This window comes from Conger conger, chromosome 4 (assembly GCF_963514075.1).
Source record: "Conger conger chromosome 4, fConCon1.1, whole genome shotgun sequence".
Lineage (NCBI taxonomy): Eukaryota > Metazoa > Chordata > Actinopteri > Anguilliformes > Congridae > Conger > Conger conger.
The window spans coordinates 37,777,391-37,795,086 of record NC_083763.1 but is presented as its reverse complement, the minus strand read 5'-3'; the positions used below and the strand labels follow the sequence as shown (position 1 = coordinate 37,795,086).

At 39.1% G+C, this 17,696-nt stretch overlaps 1 protein-coding gene across 2 annotated transcripts in view; it reads right to left on the bottom strand.

Annotated features, from left to right (window-relative positions):
- The window catches only part of esco1 (establishment of sister chromatid cohesion N-acetyltransferase 1), a 29,749-nt gene that overhangs the window by 1,325 nt on the left and 10,728 nt on the right, over positions 1 to 17,696 (bottom strand). For both annotated transcript variants that reach the window (XM_061237239.1, XM_061237238.1), the window contains exons 5-9: positions 15,527 to 15,644; positions 15,187 to 15,318; positions 14,657 to 14,746; positions 4,429 to 4,572; positions 1,512 to 1,696 (exon numbers count right to left, since the gene is read on the bottom strand). In XM_061237239.1, coding sequence (XP_061093223.1) covers positions 1,512 to 1,696; positions 4,429 to 4,572; positions 14,657 to 14,746; positions 15,187 to 15,318; positions 15,527 to 15,644 — 669 coding nt within the window. The remainder of the gene's footprint in view (positions 1 to 1,511; positions 1,697 to 4,428; positions 4,573 to 14,656; positions 14,747 to 15,186; positions 15,319 to 15,526; positions 15,645 to 17,696) is intronic.

The window sequence follows — 17,696 nt, the reverse complement described above, 5'->3', positions numbered from 1 at the left end:
TTACATACTGTAAATGCCTACGTATTAGCACTGTTCATGTGTTCACTTCAAATTCATGTTTCATGGCTGCATGCTTTAAAAATAAAAGCTTATTATACCACTTAATAAAATAATATACATAGAAAGATAAATCTGAAGGAACTCTGTATACCCATAACATTACTTTCATACATTTTTTATATATATATAAGAAATACCCAAAATGATCATAACACAATATTTCCCATAAAAAAAAATCAGCTGATTAAAGTCCTCAGTTTCTGTAAGATTTATACATTATCCTGAATAAATGAGGAAACTTCTTGGTCAGGACCCCTTTTCCACTTCTTGCTTTTTAAAACAAATTTATGTAGCTTCACTGTGTCAAAACAGTCTCCCCCATTATGCAGTTCACAATCTCCAGTTAAATCAACCACATCCCAAAGGTGCACTATTGGATTGAGAGCTGGTGATCTCATCGTCATATTCTTGGAATCAGCATGAGGTGATGTGTGCTTTGTGACAGGGCGCTTTATGCTGACAGAAATAGCAATCAGAAGATGGGCAAACTGTGGCAAAAGGTAAGCTGTGGCATGTAAATAATGCTCTATTTGTAATGGGGGCCTAAAGTGTGGCAAGAAAACATTCCCCACACCATTACACCACCGGAGATATCCATTAGGTAGTCCTCCTTTCAGTCTACCCTAAATACCAGCTACAAGGTGTTCACAGATCTGCCTAAACAAAGGTTTGAATAGCATTTAACTGTAAAATGTTCCCTGATACACTGGTAATGTCAGGTATGTTAGCTCAAACCCAGACAGTTGTTCTTCCAGGTCCCTTTCTCAGCTAAATAAATCCTCCATCACCCCCCCCCCCCCCCCCATTCTAAAAGTGCCCATTCTCTGATAAATTTGGAATCAAGCTCTGGTTCAGTGTGGATGTGGAAATCAAGTACATGCTGAATGGCTTTCCATTCAAATATGACTATTGATCAGGTACAACAACTGAGTAGGGAAGGGCATTTTCAATATTTTCATGGTTCGGTTAACTGGCTCCTGCAATAGTCTGTACAACATTTTATTTTGTTTCAAAGCTAATAAAAATACAAGCAGCGTTTCTGAATCTAATCAAATCTAAAAACAGCAGTGTGTTTTCAGCTGTGTTCTTAGTTCCTTTTCCTTCATCTAGAGATTTGTCATGGTAGTTGGTGAACCTAAATCTAAATGCCCAGAGCCCAAGTCTTAAAAGTCTGCCTGGTTAATAGGTTATATGTCAAGAATGCTCTCTACTCAATAGTACTGTGTATAGCTTAAAAAAAATTCTCAATTAGTGGTGAGTAAATTTGTATTATTATTTTTTAAAAATGTTTTTTAAATGAATGAATCTTCAAGGCAAATTCAATGCACTGCATCACTTTCATGCAACAATTAATTCATTTGGTTGGTTCACTTTCACAAAGAGCTTATTCACGTTTAGATTGAGATTATTATGGCATTGCCCCAATGAGAGAAAACTCTGAGAGGTCTGACCTCAGGCACTCGATCATTCTTGAGGCAATTCCCTTCCTCCTCATCATGCTGAACACCCAGATGCGACTGATGCCACAGACGGCCGGCTCAGGGACTGTTGAGCAGCACCAGGCCCTCTGCTGCTCAAACATCACCTTCTCCCCCTCTGAGCCCTCAGGCGTGACCTCTTCAATCACCCGGAAACCCTGCAGACAAATTAACAGACACATCAGCATATGTACCATTTTGCTGAAAGCAAATGCAAGAAGAAAGTAGTACTGTATCTTGGTCAGAGGGAAGCAGCGTAACCAAGGTGTCAAAGTGTTTCTGAGGCGCTTGGTGACATCAGCTGTTGAAATTACGTACTTGTTAATGGTCCTTCCACATGGCTGAATGATAATTATAACACATTATGCAAATGCAAAGCACATTATTTTTACAGTCCTTTCAATGATTATTCACATACTTAATAAAGATGAAGAATACACAGTGATGTGACCAGTTCAACAAAGAATAACAGAAAAAAATCGAGAAAAAACATAGCCATATTACATTAAGTATAAATGTAACATTTAAGGTAATTCCATTGCATAGCCAAAATAAGTATTTATATGATAAAAACATGCAATGCAGTTGGATGGTGAGATTTTATATTGCTTTGGTTCTGGACTCCAGCACATTGGATTCATAATATAGGATAATGCACAGATTGTCAGATTTAAATCCAGGGCATTTACTTCAATACTGGTGACCCATACAGGAATTACAACCCTTTTATACTTAGTCCCCCCATTTTACGGGAGTAACAAACAATTGAGCATTTGGCTGCTCATCTGTTTCTTGGCCAATATATGTGTCCTTGCATCATTAATTCTTGCACAAGAAAGCTAATGAAAGGTCTAGAGTTGATTGTAGGTGTGGAATTTGCAACGTCAGGGTCAGTGTGAGTAAAGCAGGCCAACATCAGGCTGCAAAATCTGAATAAACCAGAGACATAGCCAAAACATTTGGTTTGTGCAATACTTTGTGTGATACATTGAGTACTATTCAGGACTAATACTATCATGAACCTTACTCAGTCTATAGGCCTTCTGGTCCCATTCTCCAGAAAAATGTATAATAAGCAGACGTGGTGCTAACGACCACTGCTTTGCAGATTATATACAAATTATAAAAGCAGTAAAGCTGAATTTAGATCAGTCCCCAAATTTCTCACAGATAAATTCTTAGTTGTCTTTAAATGGTTGGCATTTATATAACGCCTTTATCCAAAGCGCTGTACAATTGATGCTTCTCATTCATACACACACTCACACACTGACGGCGATTGGCTACCATGCAAGGCACCGACCAGCTCGTCAGGAGCATTTGGGGGTTAGGCGTCTTGCTCAGGGACACTTCGACACAGCTCGGGCGGGGGATCGAACCGGCAGCCCTCCGACTGCCAGACTACTGCTCTTACTGCCTGAGCCACGTCTTTAAATTTAGATGACTTCTTTGTCTCCCCCAATGCAGTTGTTAAAAACATTGGCATAACTATTGTTTCAGATCTCTCCACATTAATAATAATATCATGAATGGTAAATGCTTGGCATTTATATAGCGCCTTCATCCAAGGTGCTGTACAATTGATACTTCTCATTCACCTGTTCATACACACATTCACACACCAAAGGCCATTGGCTGCCATACAAGGCAGCTCGTCAGGAGCCACCAAAGGAACATATGTAAACGAAAGGAATACTTCTTCTTTTTTAAAACTGGATCTTAAGTTTGTAGGTAATAACCATGACCAAAACAAGCAATGAGAAATGACGCAGTATTAACAGAGAAAAGGTGTTTTTATGCCACCCTAACCAAAATGAAACCTAACTGAAATAACTACAACATCCAGAATGGCTTGCATGGCTGGGCGTTTGATTGACAGCCACTTCCAAAACAACGAGACCATTCAGTTGCGTCCCACTTAGGAGAAAGTTGCAAATCCAAAGCAACTTAAAGTTGATTAGACTAAACAGGACAATCCTCCTCGGAGCAATGCAGGGTTAAGGGCCTTGCTCAAGGACCCCAACAGCTGTCCAGATTTTATTGTGGCTACATCAGGGCTCAAGGCACCAGCCTTTTTGGGTCCCAGCCATGTACCATAGCCACTAGGATTTTGTGCTTGAATCCATAAATGTTACCGCAAATGGTAATTAACGGGGCCCAAGCACCAGAGACAATTATGAATTTTCTAGCTGTAAAGAGACATATTGGATGAATCAAAATGGCTGCTGATGTTGTTCAGCTAAAGGAGATGGATCTTATGATGTACGTTACATGATTTTCAATTAACCATAGCCCATGATACACTCTTTGAAAACCTGCATATCTATTAGAGCACCCTTTAAAGTCCGATTGATTAAAAATTGTACACAGATCCATGCATCAGATCCATATAGTTCCATATAATCACTAAGTTTCATGGTGATCAGCCAATGCGAAGCCTGTCAAATGGCAGCTGATATCAGACTGGCTGATGGTGGTCATGTTTTTTACGATATATTTTCTCCATTGGACAAGCTCATAGGCACTCTAGACAAAATTTCAACCTGACTGGTGACGTGCTTCAAGAGATATAGGCATTTACACATTTTTCTTGTTATAATACCACCTATTAGTCTAGGGGCACCAAGCTTTGCCTGCCTCTACAGAATCAAGGCCTGTACTTGTCTACCGAATTTGGCAAGGACAAGTTGTCTTTGTCTTTTCCCATGTGACAAAGGGATTCTGCATGCTTGTTATCTCATGGGAATAGGGAATCAATCAATCAATCCACTATTTGTAATCATCCCTACAATAAATATTCAAATAATTCTCCCACAGATATTTTTTGGAATAGAGTAGTCAATTGTAATTTTTGTGGACCAGCCATTTGTAAGACAGCCTTCAAACTCACCTCCTGTATATGTTCTGCAATGAGGCATCCAACCACCTTCTTGTCATTAGAAATGAAGAGGAAGGTCTTAGTCTGGGAAGGACACTTTGTATCTACCTGCTGGAAACCCAGATCCCTGTCCACCATTTCATGGATCTCTTCCACCTAGGACAGGATCAAGATAAATTGTCAGACATGGGGCTCTTGTAGGGGTAAAACAGACAGGACCTAACAAATACAGGGACCTGAATGCACAGCATTTGAAATATAAATGCATACTATCGGACAATTCAATTGCAATTGCAGCACAGACAAGTTCTCTAAAAACAGGGCTGAACCAACGCAGAAATTGGTTGCGTCGCGTCTCCTTTGAAAGAGCTAAGAGATTTGTATAGCCTCAAAGATAATGTCCAAAATGTCCCCAGTGTTGTGTGACACAGACAACCATCCTGTTTTTGTGGCAAACTTTTGTGGTTTAAATCTTGCGCGTGTGTAGTTCTGTTTGTCAAGCCTTCTGCAGACAGTAGTTACTGAAATGTCCAGGCCTGCACATTGTGAAACCAAAATATATAAAAATACTAGTCATACTTAGTGTTAAATTAGTAAAGAAAATGCCTTTCAAGTACTATGACCTATTCTTGACTCACAAGGTGACATGAACCTTCAGCTAGTCATGGGCTGCAGTCCAATCCATTAAATGTTTTTCCCTTGCAAACTTCACTTGCACTTCCCTTTGGAGGATATGACGCAGCACCAAAAGAACATAAGTATACACTCAAACTGACAGAGGAGCAAGGGAGAAGCCACTGTAGTAACTGAAAGGAAAACTGACACAGAAAAATAGCACTTGCCATGGCCCACAGTTTTCTTTTTAAATCTGATTGGCCAATGTGACATGTCATGTGAGCAAGGTTATGTTGTCCCATTTGCAGATTATAATGGCTGCCTTGCATCTAGCAACAACTGCTAATCTATGCTAAATTAGCTAGCTAGATTTGTTCGCTCACTAAGCAAGTTAACCAGCATTAGCAGACAGATGTGGTCATAAAGACAGTGTTGTTTCGAAGTTACGCTAGCTAGGTTAATGCTATTCACTAACTACAAGCCAGTTTCATTATAATGTTATAATGAGTGTGATCTTTGCTGAAATGCAGAATTTAATCCATATTTGTGGCTAGCTCTTGTGATCCATTGAATGTGGGTAGCTAGCTAACGTAGACTTCTGGATTTCCGATCCATAATTTCCTCCAGGTGTTCTCCGGTTTTTGTTTGTGTGTAAAGTTGGCCCAATTCCCTTTTCCATAAAAACTTTGTACGAGACACCTATGATCAGTCTACAGTGACAAGATAATGGAGCCACGCCTGTGACAGTGGCTTTTGCTTGCAGGAAAGTAGTGGGGGTTTTGTCCGTTTCTCCATAATTATCAGTCCAATTCACATTAAACTTGCATGAAAGCTGCCGCTGATCAATGAAGCCCTTGATTTCATTCAGGTGCTAATGCATGAAGACGGGGAAATGAACAGGGCTGCTGGAGCAATCAGCTGCATTGGACAAGTGGCCTAACGTTAGTTATAAAAATAATACTGCATTTAAAGACATTGTGTGTTGCCTTTCTATACATTTTGTGCTGCCTTTCAATACATTTTGTGCCGGTTATAGCATACCTTTGTGAACAGAATAGAGGAGACTTTAGCAAAGATTGTTCAATGTAAAGTCAATGTAGAAAATATGCTATCCATTATTATTTTATTTTTTTAAAGACTGGGTGACAGGCTATCCATTGTTTGTAGTACAGAAACAAGACCGAAGCAAATAATCGAAACATTATTACATTACATTATTGGCATTTGGCAGACGCTCTTATCCAGCGACGTACAGTTGATTAGACAATGAAGCAGGGCCAAGCCAACAGCTGTGCAGATCTTATTGTGGCTACACCGGGATTAGAGCCACCGACCTTGCGTGTCCCAGTCATTTACCTTAACCACTACGCTACAGGCCGCCCCTATGTGTCAGACACATTCCCACTTACAACACCTATTATCCGGCAGTGGGGGGTGTTTCTCATCTCACATAAGCACTAGACTTGTTGATCAGCATACAAAGTTTGTTAAAATTCCGTGATTGCAAACCATAAAAATATGAATGGAAAATGGTAACTTGTTTTCATTATTATTTTTATAATGCACATGCTTAGCCATGACTGTAAAGTAGGCCATATAAAATGTAAGTGCAGTAAAGCAGGCTGGTTATACAGTAGGCTAGAGGGCCATGGTGTCTCACATCATTAAATGTAGAGGAACAACCTGAGCTTCCTCAGAAGTTCATTAGGCTAATTCGCTCAATGATCAGGGGAGATCAGGGAACAACATAAAACTAAGGTTCTCTTAATTAAAAAACATATACACATATTAGAGCAAATATTTTCCCCCCCAGAAAGATTATGCATGTCTTTGCTATGACAATAGACCATCAGTAAAGCTCTGAGACATTCTTGTCAAAAGTAGCAGGAGTGATACATTTGTACAAACTGCCTGGGAAGGATTAAGAGAAGAGGCATAGATGTATAACATATTGCAGTCTCATAATTGTACTAAAGACAGGTGCCGTATAATCGCAAGTAATTACGCAGGGGTAAAAAAACAAAGAATCTGCCATTGCCTGAGGCAGAAGCGCCAAATGAAACACAAAACCACTGTATTTGGCAAGGGTGATCCTGATTATAAATTAAAAAACACAAAAGGCTGACATCTGGGCATGCGACTGCCTTTTTTTTTTTTCTTACAGTACAGTAGTATAAGATGAAATAGTTGTGCTGTCTTCCAATTGAGTAGTGTGCCCTTTGGTATAATGACTTCCACATGCTGGCTAACTCACATGCTGGCTAAACTAACTGTTTATTTCTCAATTACTGCATTGTCGTTGCCATCATTATGCTGTTAAGGTAAACTAATGCCATTGTGCCAGTAATAAGTGTGTGCCTGTGGAGTCCTTTTTTTCCCAATCATTGTATGATTTCCAAAATGCACAGTAGCTACCAAACCAATATATGAAATACCACCTGAACTAGGTTCTGTTTTATATCCCTTATTATAACTTATTCAAGGCTCAACTCTGTATTGAATAGTTCACCTCAATCAGTTACCAACTTCAATTATTTTACTGCTGTAATTCCATAATGAGGGAGGGTAGTTTGGGGCCAGACAAGATCAATTTTTCACCAAGCAGTTATTACATTATTGGCATTTGGCAGACGCTCTTATCCAGAGCGACGTACAACAAAGTGCATACCCATAACCAGGGATAAGTTCGCTGAAAGACCCTAGAGGGAAGTACAATTTCAACTGCTACCTGTACAACAAAGATAAGGACGAGGGCCCTTTTTTTTTTTTTTGAGAACAAAGAAACAAACAAACAGAGCAAAAATGTACTTATTTATTTATTTAAATGTATTTATGCAAGGTATTGTGGGATAGCTACAGGAGTGTGCAAAAATGTGGGCACCCCTGGTCAAAAAGCCTTTTACAATAACTATCGTAATTGTAAATCTTAAAGCAAGATTACTTTTTATTTAAATTTTTTACAGTTTCAAAATAATAAAAAAAGGCCCTGTGCAAAAGCTTGGGAACCCTGTCAGTTAGTACTTTGTAACTCCTCCTCAGGCAACTCTAACAGCACGTAAACGCTTCCTGTAGTCTTTGAATTCTCGCTTTTTCCACATTCTTCCTGGCAGAACATCTCTAGCTCAGAAATATTCTTTGGCCTCCTTGCATGTACGGCGTGTTTGAGATCTCCAAAACCTGAATTTGAGGTATGCTTGGGATCATTGTCTTGATGGAATACCCAGCCTCTCTTCAACTTCAATGTCTGGACTGATCTCTGAATATTAGCCTCTAGAATTTCTTGATATTTGGTGGAACTGCCAGCTGCCACACAACCCCAAAGCATAATAGGATCCACCTGGACGCTTCACAGTTGGCAAGGTGTTCTTCTCTACAAAGGCTTCACCCTTTTTTCTCCAAACATACCTTCTTTGGTGTTGGCCAAAAAGTTCAATTTTGGTTTAGTCAGATGAAAGCACATTGTCCAAAAGGCTTAACACTTCTCAATGTTTTCATTGCATACTTCATAGGTATGTTGTATTGTTGTCTGCTACTCCTTTTTGCAGTTCTTTTGGAGTGATGTGAGGGTCATTTCTAACCAGGTCTCAGGCTGAAATCTTTCTTGGTCAAGTTTGTCTTGACTTCAACTGTTCCATTTAGAGTTTTTGTAGCCTTCTCCTTCTTGGTGGAAATTAACGATGTCCATAACCATTAGTAATCATCTTTTTAAAAAGAATAATCCTAAAGGGTTTCCAAATTTTATCATTCGTAAACAGTCGAAAATGAAAATAAAAAGCATCTTCATTTTAAATCTTCCTTTAAAAAAGGTCTCATGTCTTATCATTTAAAGTTTGCTTTCAATCACATCCAGATTAATTGTAACAGACCTTTAAACCAGGGGTGCCCTCATTTTTGCACCCCACTGTACCTGGCAAGAAGTAATGACTTGTTGATGAGGGGTATCAAAATGTGTGGGCACTCTGAAGTATGATTGTTATATCTCAATTGGGAGAGCAGTTATCAGTGTTTTGAAGTTATATGATATGGAGGGAGTCATGACAAAATAATGCGGTAAGTGGAAGAATGGTAAAGGTTCAGGGTTTAAAGCTGAATTAGAGGTTAGACCTCAGATATGTATTTTAGATTTTCATGAAATTAAACACTATCCTAATCAAACAAATTCATAGCAAGCACTGAAATCTACGCTAGCGACACTTTCGTCACTGTCCATGTCATACACTCATATACTAACTCGGTTTGCTCTGTACCCACCACACTCTTCCTCTGTCAGCTAGAAAGCATTTATGAAGTGGAAGTTCGGGGGCTGAAAGTTAGTAAACAGACAACAGGCACTCACAGAATGACTTGAGATTTTATATAAAACAGTTCATTGTTTAGTAAACAGTTCACTGTAGTATTGCATACAACCTGCTATGATTTTGGAAATCAACAAAACCAACAAAAATCAACTTTTAATCTGACAGGCGCCTGTCAGATGCAAACTACTCTGAACATGCTGTGACATTACCAGCTACAGGTAACATTAGCTAACATTGGGTAGTAAACTTAGTTACCTAAAATATCTTAGCTAGCATGCTTAGCTAGGTAGGCAGTTGATATAGCTTCTTGTGAAGCACATTATAGCAACCATAAAAAACGAATAGTGAGACTTCTGATCGGATTGTATATGTATAGAAACTGAAGCCTAATTGAGTTATTTAATGAGACAATAATCCGAAATACAAAAGCAAGCCCACATCTAATTGACTGAAGATAATCAAAATAAAGGTTTTGGAGCAGTCTAGATAAAGTCCTGACTTGACACAAATAGAGATGCTGTGGCTGAACCTGAAAAGAGCAGTTCATGCCTAAAAACCTACCCATTTGTCTTTATTAAAGCAGATGAATGGACTAAAATGCCTCCTGAGGAATGGGAAAGTAGAATTAAATTAAATAACATTAAATTAAAGGAAGTGTTTGATTGCAATTATTGCTGCTAATTGTAATTACTTTTTCACAGCAGTGACATGGGTATTTGATGACTTTTTTCATAAAATCAATTAAATAAAAATGTGTTTTGTGTTTACTCCCGTTCCCTTTGTCTAATATTACATTTTTCTAAAGATCTGTTAGCATTCAGTGTGAAAAATATGAAATAAGTGGAAATCAGGAAGGGGGCCAATACTTTTACACAGCACTGTATTTTGAACGTGGTACAATTTAGAAACATAATAAAACAACTTGAAGAAATACTATGAAATACAGTGCAGTCCTTAAGTATTTGGACATTATTTCTGTTCTTTTGGATCTGTACTCCAGCACATTGGGTTTGAAATGAAACCATGAATATGATCATAGTCAAACTGCAGATTTCACAGGGTGTTTACACATCCATATTGCTGGATCCATGTAGGAATTACATCCATTTTTATACATCAGGCCCGATTTACAAAGCCTTGTACTGTTGTTGTTTCTCTTATTTTTATAGTTTCAGCAAGTGGTTTTGTTCCAAGTTTTGTTTGTTTGTTTTTCAAGTTTTGATTAATTTGTAATGTGTTTTTTTTTTGGGGGGGGGGGGTATTTTGAATTTGGACTTTTGGTTTTAGTAATTAGTTTTAGGTTGCAGTCCAACTGTGCTCCCCATACTCCATGGGAGAGGTTGGGCCGTAACAGTTTCTGATTGACTATCCCAGACACTAAAACTAAAACTCTGATTGATGTAAAAAAAACTAGATTCCGGCACAGATAAGGTGCGAGCAAATAATGGGTGGACGTATAAATGTGGCTGATTATGTATTCCGTTGAAATGACTAAAGTTAATTTGTTCGCCGCTAAAGAGTGCAATCAAGTCGCGAAAGAGGGAAGAAATTGCTGGAGGCAATTCATATTGGAATTAAATGGTTCATAGAAAGAAATATAGCTTGAAGTGCCTTTCCTAATGATAATGTTTCTTAAAGGCATTTTTGTGAATAATTATACTCCAGTGGGGCAGGTTCTCACTGCTCTGTGTTTTCAGCTGGTAGGCTGTGATTACTAGTGACCAAACAGCGGAAACTACGGAAATGTAGCAACATTTTTGTGGTTTTCAAACACAACTTTGGTTTATTCTCGATGTTATTTTGATGTATTTGCAAGTCTCCAGTCGGTGCACTGGAACCTCATAATTTACAAATGAAACACTGGAGGAAACATGAATTAGCTTGTCAAACAATCTCTATATCTGGTGAGTTTAGTACATTTTGGATGTTTATGCATGAAAAAACACATAAAAACATGTATTGTCAGCCACATTCACTTACCTAGCCATCCTAGAGTACTGAATATTCCTAATCAATGTGTGGCGCTGTACTCATGTAACATGCGCTTGTGAGGAATGTCACGTGACTTACTACAGCCTATGATACAGCGTCCCTGAGTGAGTGAGTACCTGAGTACACTGAATTAGTGACCTTCTGCCCACGCCCACATATGCACGCTGTCTGAAAGAAACAGACATAGACCCAAAAAAAAGCGTTTGGAACATTAGGAAGACAGCACTGGTGTATGTTTGGGACTTGCTGTGATTGCATTGCTGTGGGATGAATGAGTTCAGAGGAATTTGATTGAACCCGAGCAGAAAAAATGCTTCTGTACAGAATTCATTCTACCATAAGAGGGTACAATATCAGTGAAAGCAAGTGAGTCAGCACCTGTGGCAGCAAAATATGCCAAAACTATAACACCCACACAGATGAGGGGGGTGCATTGATTCTTTGACAGTTCCTTTTAGCCGCTGCTGTGTTTCTTCTTAATGATGTTCCAAACAGTTTATTTGGTACGCCTATTGTTTGGCCTATATGTCTCGATTTTCTTCTTATTTCTCAATCTCATATCAACCAAATGCCTAGAATCAAGAAAAGGCATGGGACACTTAAAGCTCTTGTATCTGCACTAAGGAAACAACTGAATACACCGGACTAATCAGTAGCAGCTGAGAAGCCAACTGTCAAACTACATTTGGTCTCCTAAAATGGGGGGACTATGTATAAAAGGGATGAAATTCCTACACGTTTTACCCAATATGGATGGAAATACCCTAAAATTAAAGCGTTTAAAGTCTTCACCTCATATTGCTTCATTTCAAATCCAAGAGCCAAAAGAATAGAAATTGGACTAATGTCCAAGGACTGCACAGAATTATATTTATCCAAGTAGTTTTTTTCTAAATTGCACCATAAACCTTGCAATGACAGACTAATCTTAATACTTATTTCCTTTTGGAGTATATTTATCAAAGTATCAAACCTATTTATTTTCTGTTGCCTATCTCAGAGAAAATAAAATGCAAGATTGCTTTGATCTGGCCAACATGTTTCCTTGTTTTAACGAAAGGCTTTTTGGTGGTTTTACTGCCTCAGAATGCAGCAATTTACTTTTAAAGTAGTAACATGGTGGTTGGTAACACTTTAAAGGTTTTTATATGCAATTTGCACAAGAGGGCATTGAAGAAACATGATAAAATCATTAAATATGTCCGTTCTTTATAGTTTTGGAGCATTTTAAATTTATCGTCCTATTTTCAACCAGTTGAGAATGTTCTCCTAGTGGTATGATAACCACTCCCCTATCGACACAGTTTGCACCAGTGGCATATAGGCAAGACAAAGCAAATATTTGACAAACGTTAGGTCCACTTAAATTACATTGCCTTTTAAGGACTATTAGACTATTTCCGGCTATATTACTTTAGCTAAAAAAGCTTTGCTTTCATAACGTGACGTTATCAATAAAGTCACCAACGTTATAGTTGTGCTTTTATCTTAACTTAGCTAGCTAGAAAAAAAATATCATTGGATAAGTCAGGGTCCTTAGCTTATTTAAAAAAAAATTTTTTTTTTTTTTTTTTTTTTTTTTTTTCAGTCTCCCAAAATGATGCATCATGGATGTATCATGAACCTCTGGTATGAAAAGTGGGGCCACGTCATAGCTAATCATCACCACGCCCAGACAGTTTGGGTGAACTTTTATAGTGGGAAATTTAGGCCTAGAAATATATATATTTTTTAATATATTTCAATGGCTGAATAAAGAAAATATGCACATTTGTTTTGTTGTTGTCTAAAGACTAGTAAGTGTCACATTCAACCACCATGTTACTCCTTTAAGATGCAAGATCTCCATTGCCCCCCCTATTAGTTTTTTGTTGCTTTAACAGGATGTTTGGGATCATTGTCTTGCTGTAGGATTTTTGCAATTTTTCTCAGCTACAGTAAATGAGGGCGACCAAAAAGGCCAGCTAGCTCGGCATACATGAACAGAAAATTCAGCTAAATCACCAGTTTATTAGGCTAGTCATAAACACCAACAAAGTGATTTCACTAGGCTAGCCAGCTAGCTCCTAGCTACATAATAAAATGACAGTGACAATGTTAATACCAGTAAACGAATCAAAATAAATGAATATCGTGGAAAAGCTTTCATAATATAATTAAATGAATGAAATTAATTTCAACTTTAATATATTCTAGATTCATTACACAAAGTGAAATATTTCAAGCCTTTGTTTTCATCTTGACTCAATACTCAAGACTGCTGACTTGACAGTTGTCTAGAAGACACTCACTGACACGCTCCACAAGCAGGGTAAGCCACAGAAGCTGAATTGCTCATTGCTGAAAGGGCTGGCTGTTTGCAGTGCTGTATCAAAGCATATTCCTGGAAAGTTGACTGGAAGGGAAAAGTGTGGTAGGAAAAGGTGCACAAGCAACAAGGATGACCGCAGCCTTGAGAGGATTGTCAAGCAAAGCCAATTCAAGAACTTGGGGGAGCTTCACAAGGAGTGGACTGAGGCTGGAGTCGGTACATTAAGAGCCATCCAAGTTTCTTGAAGTCCAGAGTGAAGTTTCCTTAGTCAGTGATGATTTGGGGTGCCATGTCATCTACTGGTGTTGGTCCACTGTGTTTTATCAAGTCCAGAGTCAACACAGCCGTCTACCAGGAGATTTTAGAGCACTTCATGCGTCCGTCTGCTGACAAGCTTTATGGAGATGCCGATTTCTTTTTCCAGCAGGAATTCGCACCTGCCCACAGTGCCAAAACAACTAGTAACTGGTTTGCTGACCATAGTATTACATGACTGGCCAGCCAACTCGCCTGACCTGAACCCCATACAGAATCTATGGGGTATTGTCAAGAGGAAGATGAAACACCAGACCAAACAATACAGACGGGCTGAAGGCCGCTATCAAAGGAGCCTGGGCTTCCAGAACACCTCAGCAGTGCCACAGGCTGATTGCCTCCATGCCACGCCGCATTGACGCAGTAATTTGTGCAAAAGGAGCCCCGACCAAGTATTGAGTGCATAAATGAACATACTTTTCAGAAGGTCGACATTTCTGTATTATAAATCCTTTTTTTGATTGGTTTTATGTAATATTCTAATATTTTGAGATATTGGATTTTTTATTTTCATGAGCTGTAAGCCGTAATCATCAAAATTAAAACAAAAAAAGGCTTGAAGTATTTGAAATATGAAATATATATATGAAAGTTTCAGTTTTTGAATTAAATTACGAAAAACATTATTCAATTTAATTTCCACGACATTCTAATTTTTCTAAATGCATCTGTATACCCTCCAATACCACCAATCAAGAAAGGGATGCACCTTCTTCAGAGCGTATTTCGGGTCATCTGGAAGGACCAAGATGATCTTGCCATCAGGATATTCTCCCAGAATCCTCTCCTTCTTCCATCCCTAAAAATAATATATAAAAGAAGATACAAATTATGTCCAAGAAGGGCCGTGGTGGTGCAACAGGCTAAGATGCAGCAGACTTGCGGTTGCAGTTCGCTGCAGTTGCACACCAGGGACCAGGGTTCAATTCCTAGTCCTGCCAAAAGCCAAGTTTGGCCAGCTCACATGGAGCGGCATAATTGGCTCGCCAGAGGTCTCGGCAGGGTTAGCTGATCACCACACAATAAGCAGCTCGGACGCCTCGGAATCACGGACAGGATTACAGAGATGAGACGTCTTGAAGAAGGCATGTCACTCTTCCTCAGCCCGCCAGAGGGTGGGGTGTGGACGGTTTATCTCACACAACTGTTTGTGTGAGATTATGTTAATAGGTTTCTGCATTTGGGAAGTTATTTATGCATGTAAAAAAGTCCAGGTTCTAGGGCCATCCCCTTTCTCACCACATATCTGACAGCACTGATAAACTGGTTGTGGAATAGCAGGTGCTGGGACTCATCCTCAGGGTTGGCAGCAGAGTAGAACATGCCACAAACACTGCATGTCACTGTGCCAAAGTGCTTTTGATCTGGGTCCTGTACAAAAGACACAAACAGTTGTAAACATTACCTCAATTCTCCAGAATAAACTCCAGAGCTTCTTCTAATGATATTCATGGCATTCATTTTATTAAATAATAATAAAGTTATTTTCCCACGCCAAAGCACTGAATTAATTGCCATGGCTGAAATAGTCATATTTTGAAGCTCATATTTGTTTGACAGCATTTTTCACAATTCTCACAGTCATGGCTTGTCCGCCTTTATCCGCATTCTTCAGCCTCTTGATCTCTTTGTGCATATGGGTGTCAGAGAAGCTGCTTCCAGAACAGGAGTCGGCTGTGTCAGGAGACACAGCATGGCTGCCATAGAAACAAAAGAAAACTACTGAAAGTTTGGACAAAACACAAATGTGCATACAAATGTCATGTATGTGAACACAATTTGATTCGCTCATTAGTTTGCTGTCAGAATATTATTACATTTTCCATTTGAAACAAAAAAATACTTTTATTTATTTATTGACAGTACAAACCCACACCTGCTTAACCTAAGCCAATTTGCAGAGTGTATGCCCACTGGCTGGCTTGTTCAACTGAAATATATCTCTTTAAGGCAGTTTTTTTCAGTTGTGGCAAAAAACTAGCTAATAATATAACAAAGCACCAGCTGACTTATATCAGTGTTTCATTCCAATTGCTTATTCTCTTACTTACAAAAAGAGCATGCATAAAAACACAAGATTTAAAAGTATAGTTAGCTTCATTCTTCTCAATTTCAATGATAATTCTGCTGTCTGAAAAGCATTTCTAGTCAAATCTAGACACCAATTGTCAGCCATCAACATGGTATTTGCATAATAAGTTACCTTTCCGAGCGAGATGGAATGTTCTCTCATGTGTGATGTTAATGAGATAGATCCCACATCAGCCAGACAGCTAGCTAGCTAGCTGGTATTAACATTGTCACTGTCATTTTATTATGTAGCTAGGAGCTAGCTGGCTAGCCTAGTGAACTCACTTTGTTGGTGTTTATGACTAGCCTAATAAACTGGTGATTTAGCTGAATTTTCTGTTCATGTATGCCGAGCTAGCTGGCCTTTTTGGTCGCCCTCGTTTACTGTAGCTGAGAAAAATTGCAAAAATCCTACAGCAAGACAATGATCCCAAACATCCTGTTAAAGCAACAAAAAACTCAATCTTGACTGACCAATTGAACATGCGTTTCATGCAAAGGCAACTAGCCCCCAAAACAGGAGCTGAGAATGGCTGCAACACCAGCCTGGCAGAGCATCACTAGAGACGATACTGAGCACTTGGTGATGTCTAAAGGTCACAGACTTCAAGAAGTCATTGACTGCAAAGGATATGCAACAAATAATGAAACATCCCAGACATGATGCCCTGCAATAGTGGCCATTGTATAAAAAGAGCTGACATATCTACATGGTGAAACCAAAAAAATCTGAGAATCTGCACTTTAACCACAAGTAATAGATAGACAGATAATTGAAAATCATGAAAAACTGAAAATCAATTAATGTTTTAATACTACGTTAATAGATCTAATGTAAAGAAACGGGAAATTATGCGCAACAGTAACAAGTGCAGTTGCCACAATATGAACAAATGCAGGACTAAATGCATTGAATTTAATCACACACATCGTTTCTTCCAGTTTCTTCCAGCAATAGACAATGCCTAAAATGCCTATAGTATGCATACAGTACAGTCGGCGATACAGATCCAGCTGCAACCATCCAAAAAATAATGGAAGAAAGCACTAAAAACGGGGAAATCATGGACAACTGCATTCAGGGAATGATTGTGATACACTAGCTATAGTATATGCAGTGAAATGGTTCAAACAGTTACTGCAAAAATCCAGCAAAGCTGTGGATGGATAACTTACCATGGAATTCCACAACTCAGTATTAATTATATTTGGCTCCAACTGTATACATCATCTGCTTATTTAACAGTTTTTTACATTTGTGACAACTTGTTTAGACTAAATTTCATGCCACGCACACAATGTTCATTCCATCCATCCATCCATTATCTTAACCCGCTTATCCTGAACAGGGTCACAGGGGGGCTGGAGCCTATCCCAGCATACATTGGGCGAAAGGCAGGAATACACTCTGGACAGGTCGCCAGTCCATCACAGGGCACACACACCATTCACTCACACACTCATACCTATGGGCAATTTAGACTCTCCAATCAGCCTAACATGCATGTCTTTGGACTGTGGGAGGAATCCGGAGTACCCGGAGGAAACCCACGCAGACACGGGGAGAACATGCAAACTCCGCACAGAGAGGCCCTGGCCGACGGGGATTCGAACCCAGGACCTCCTTGCTGTGAGGCAGCAGTGCTACCCACTGCACCATCCGTGCCACCACAATGTTC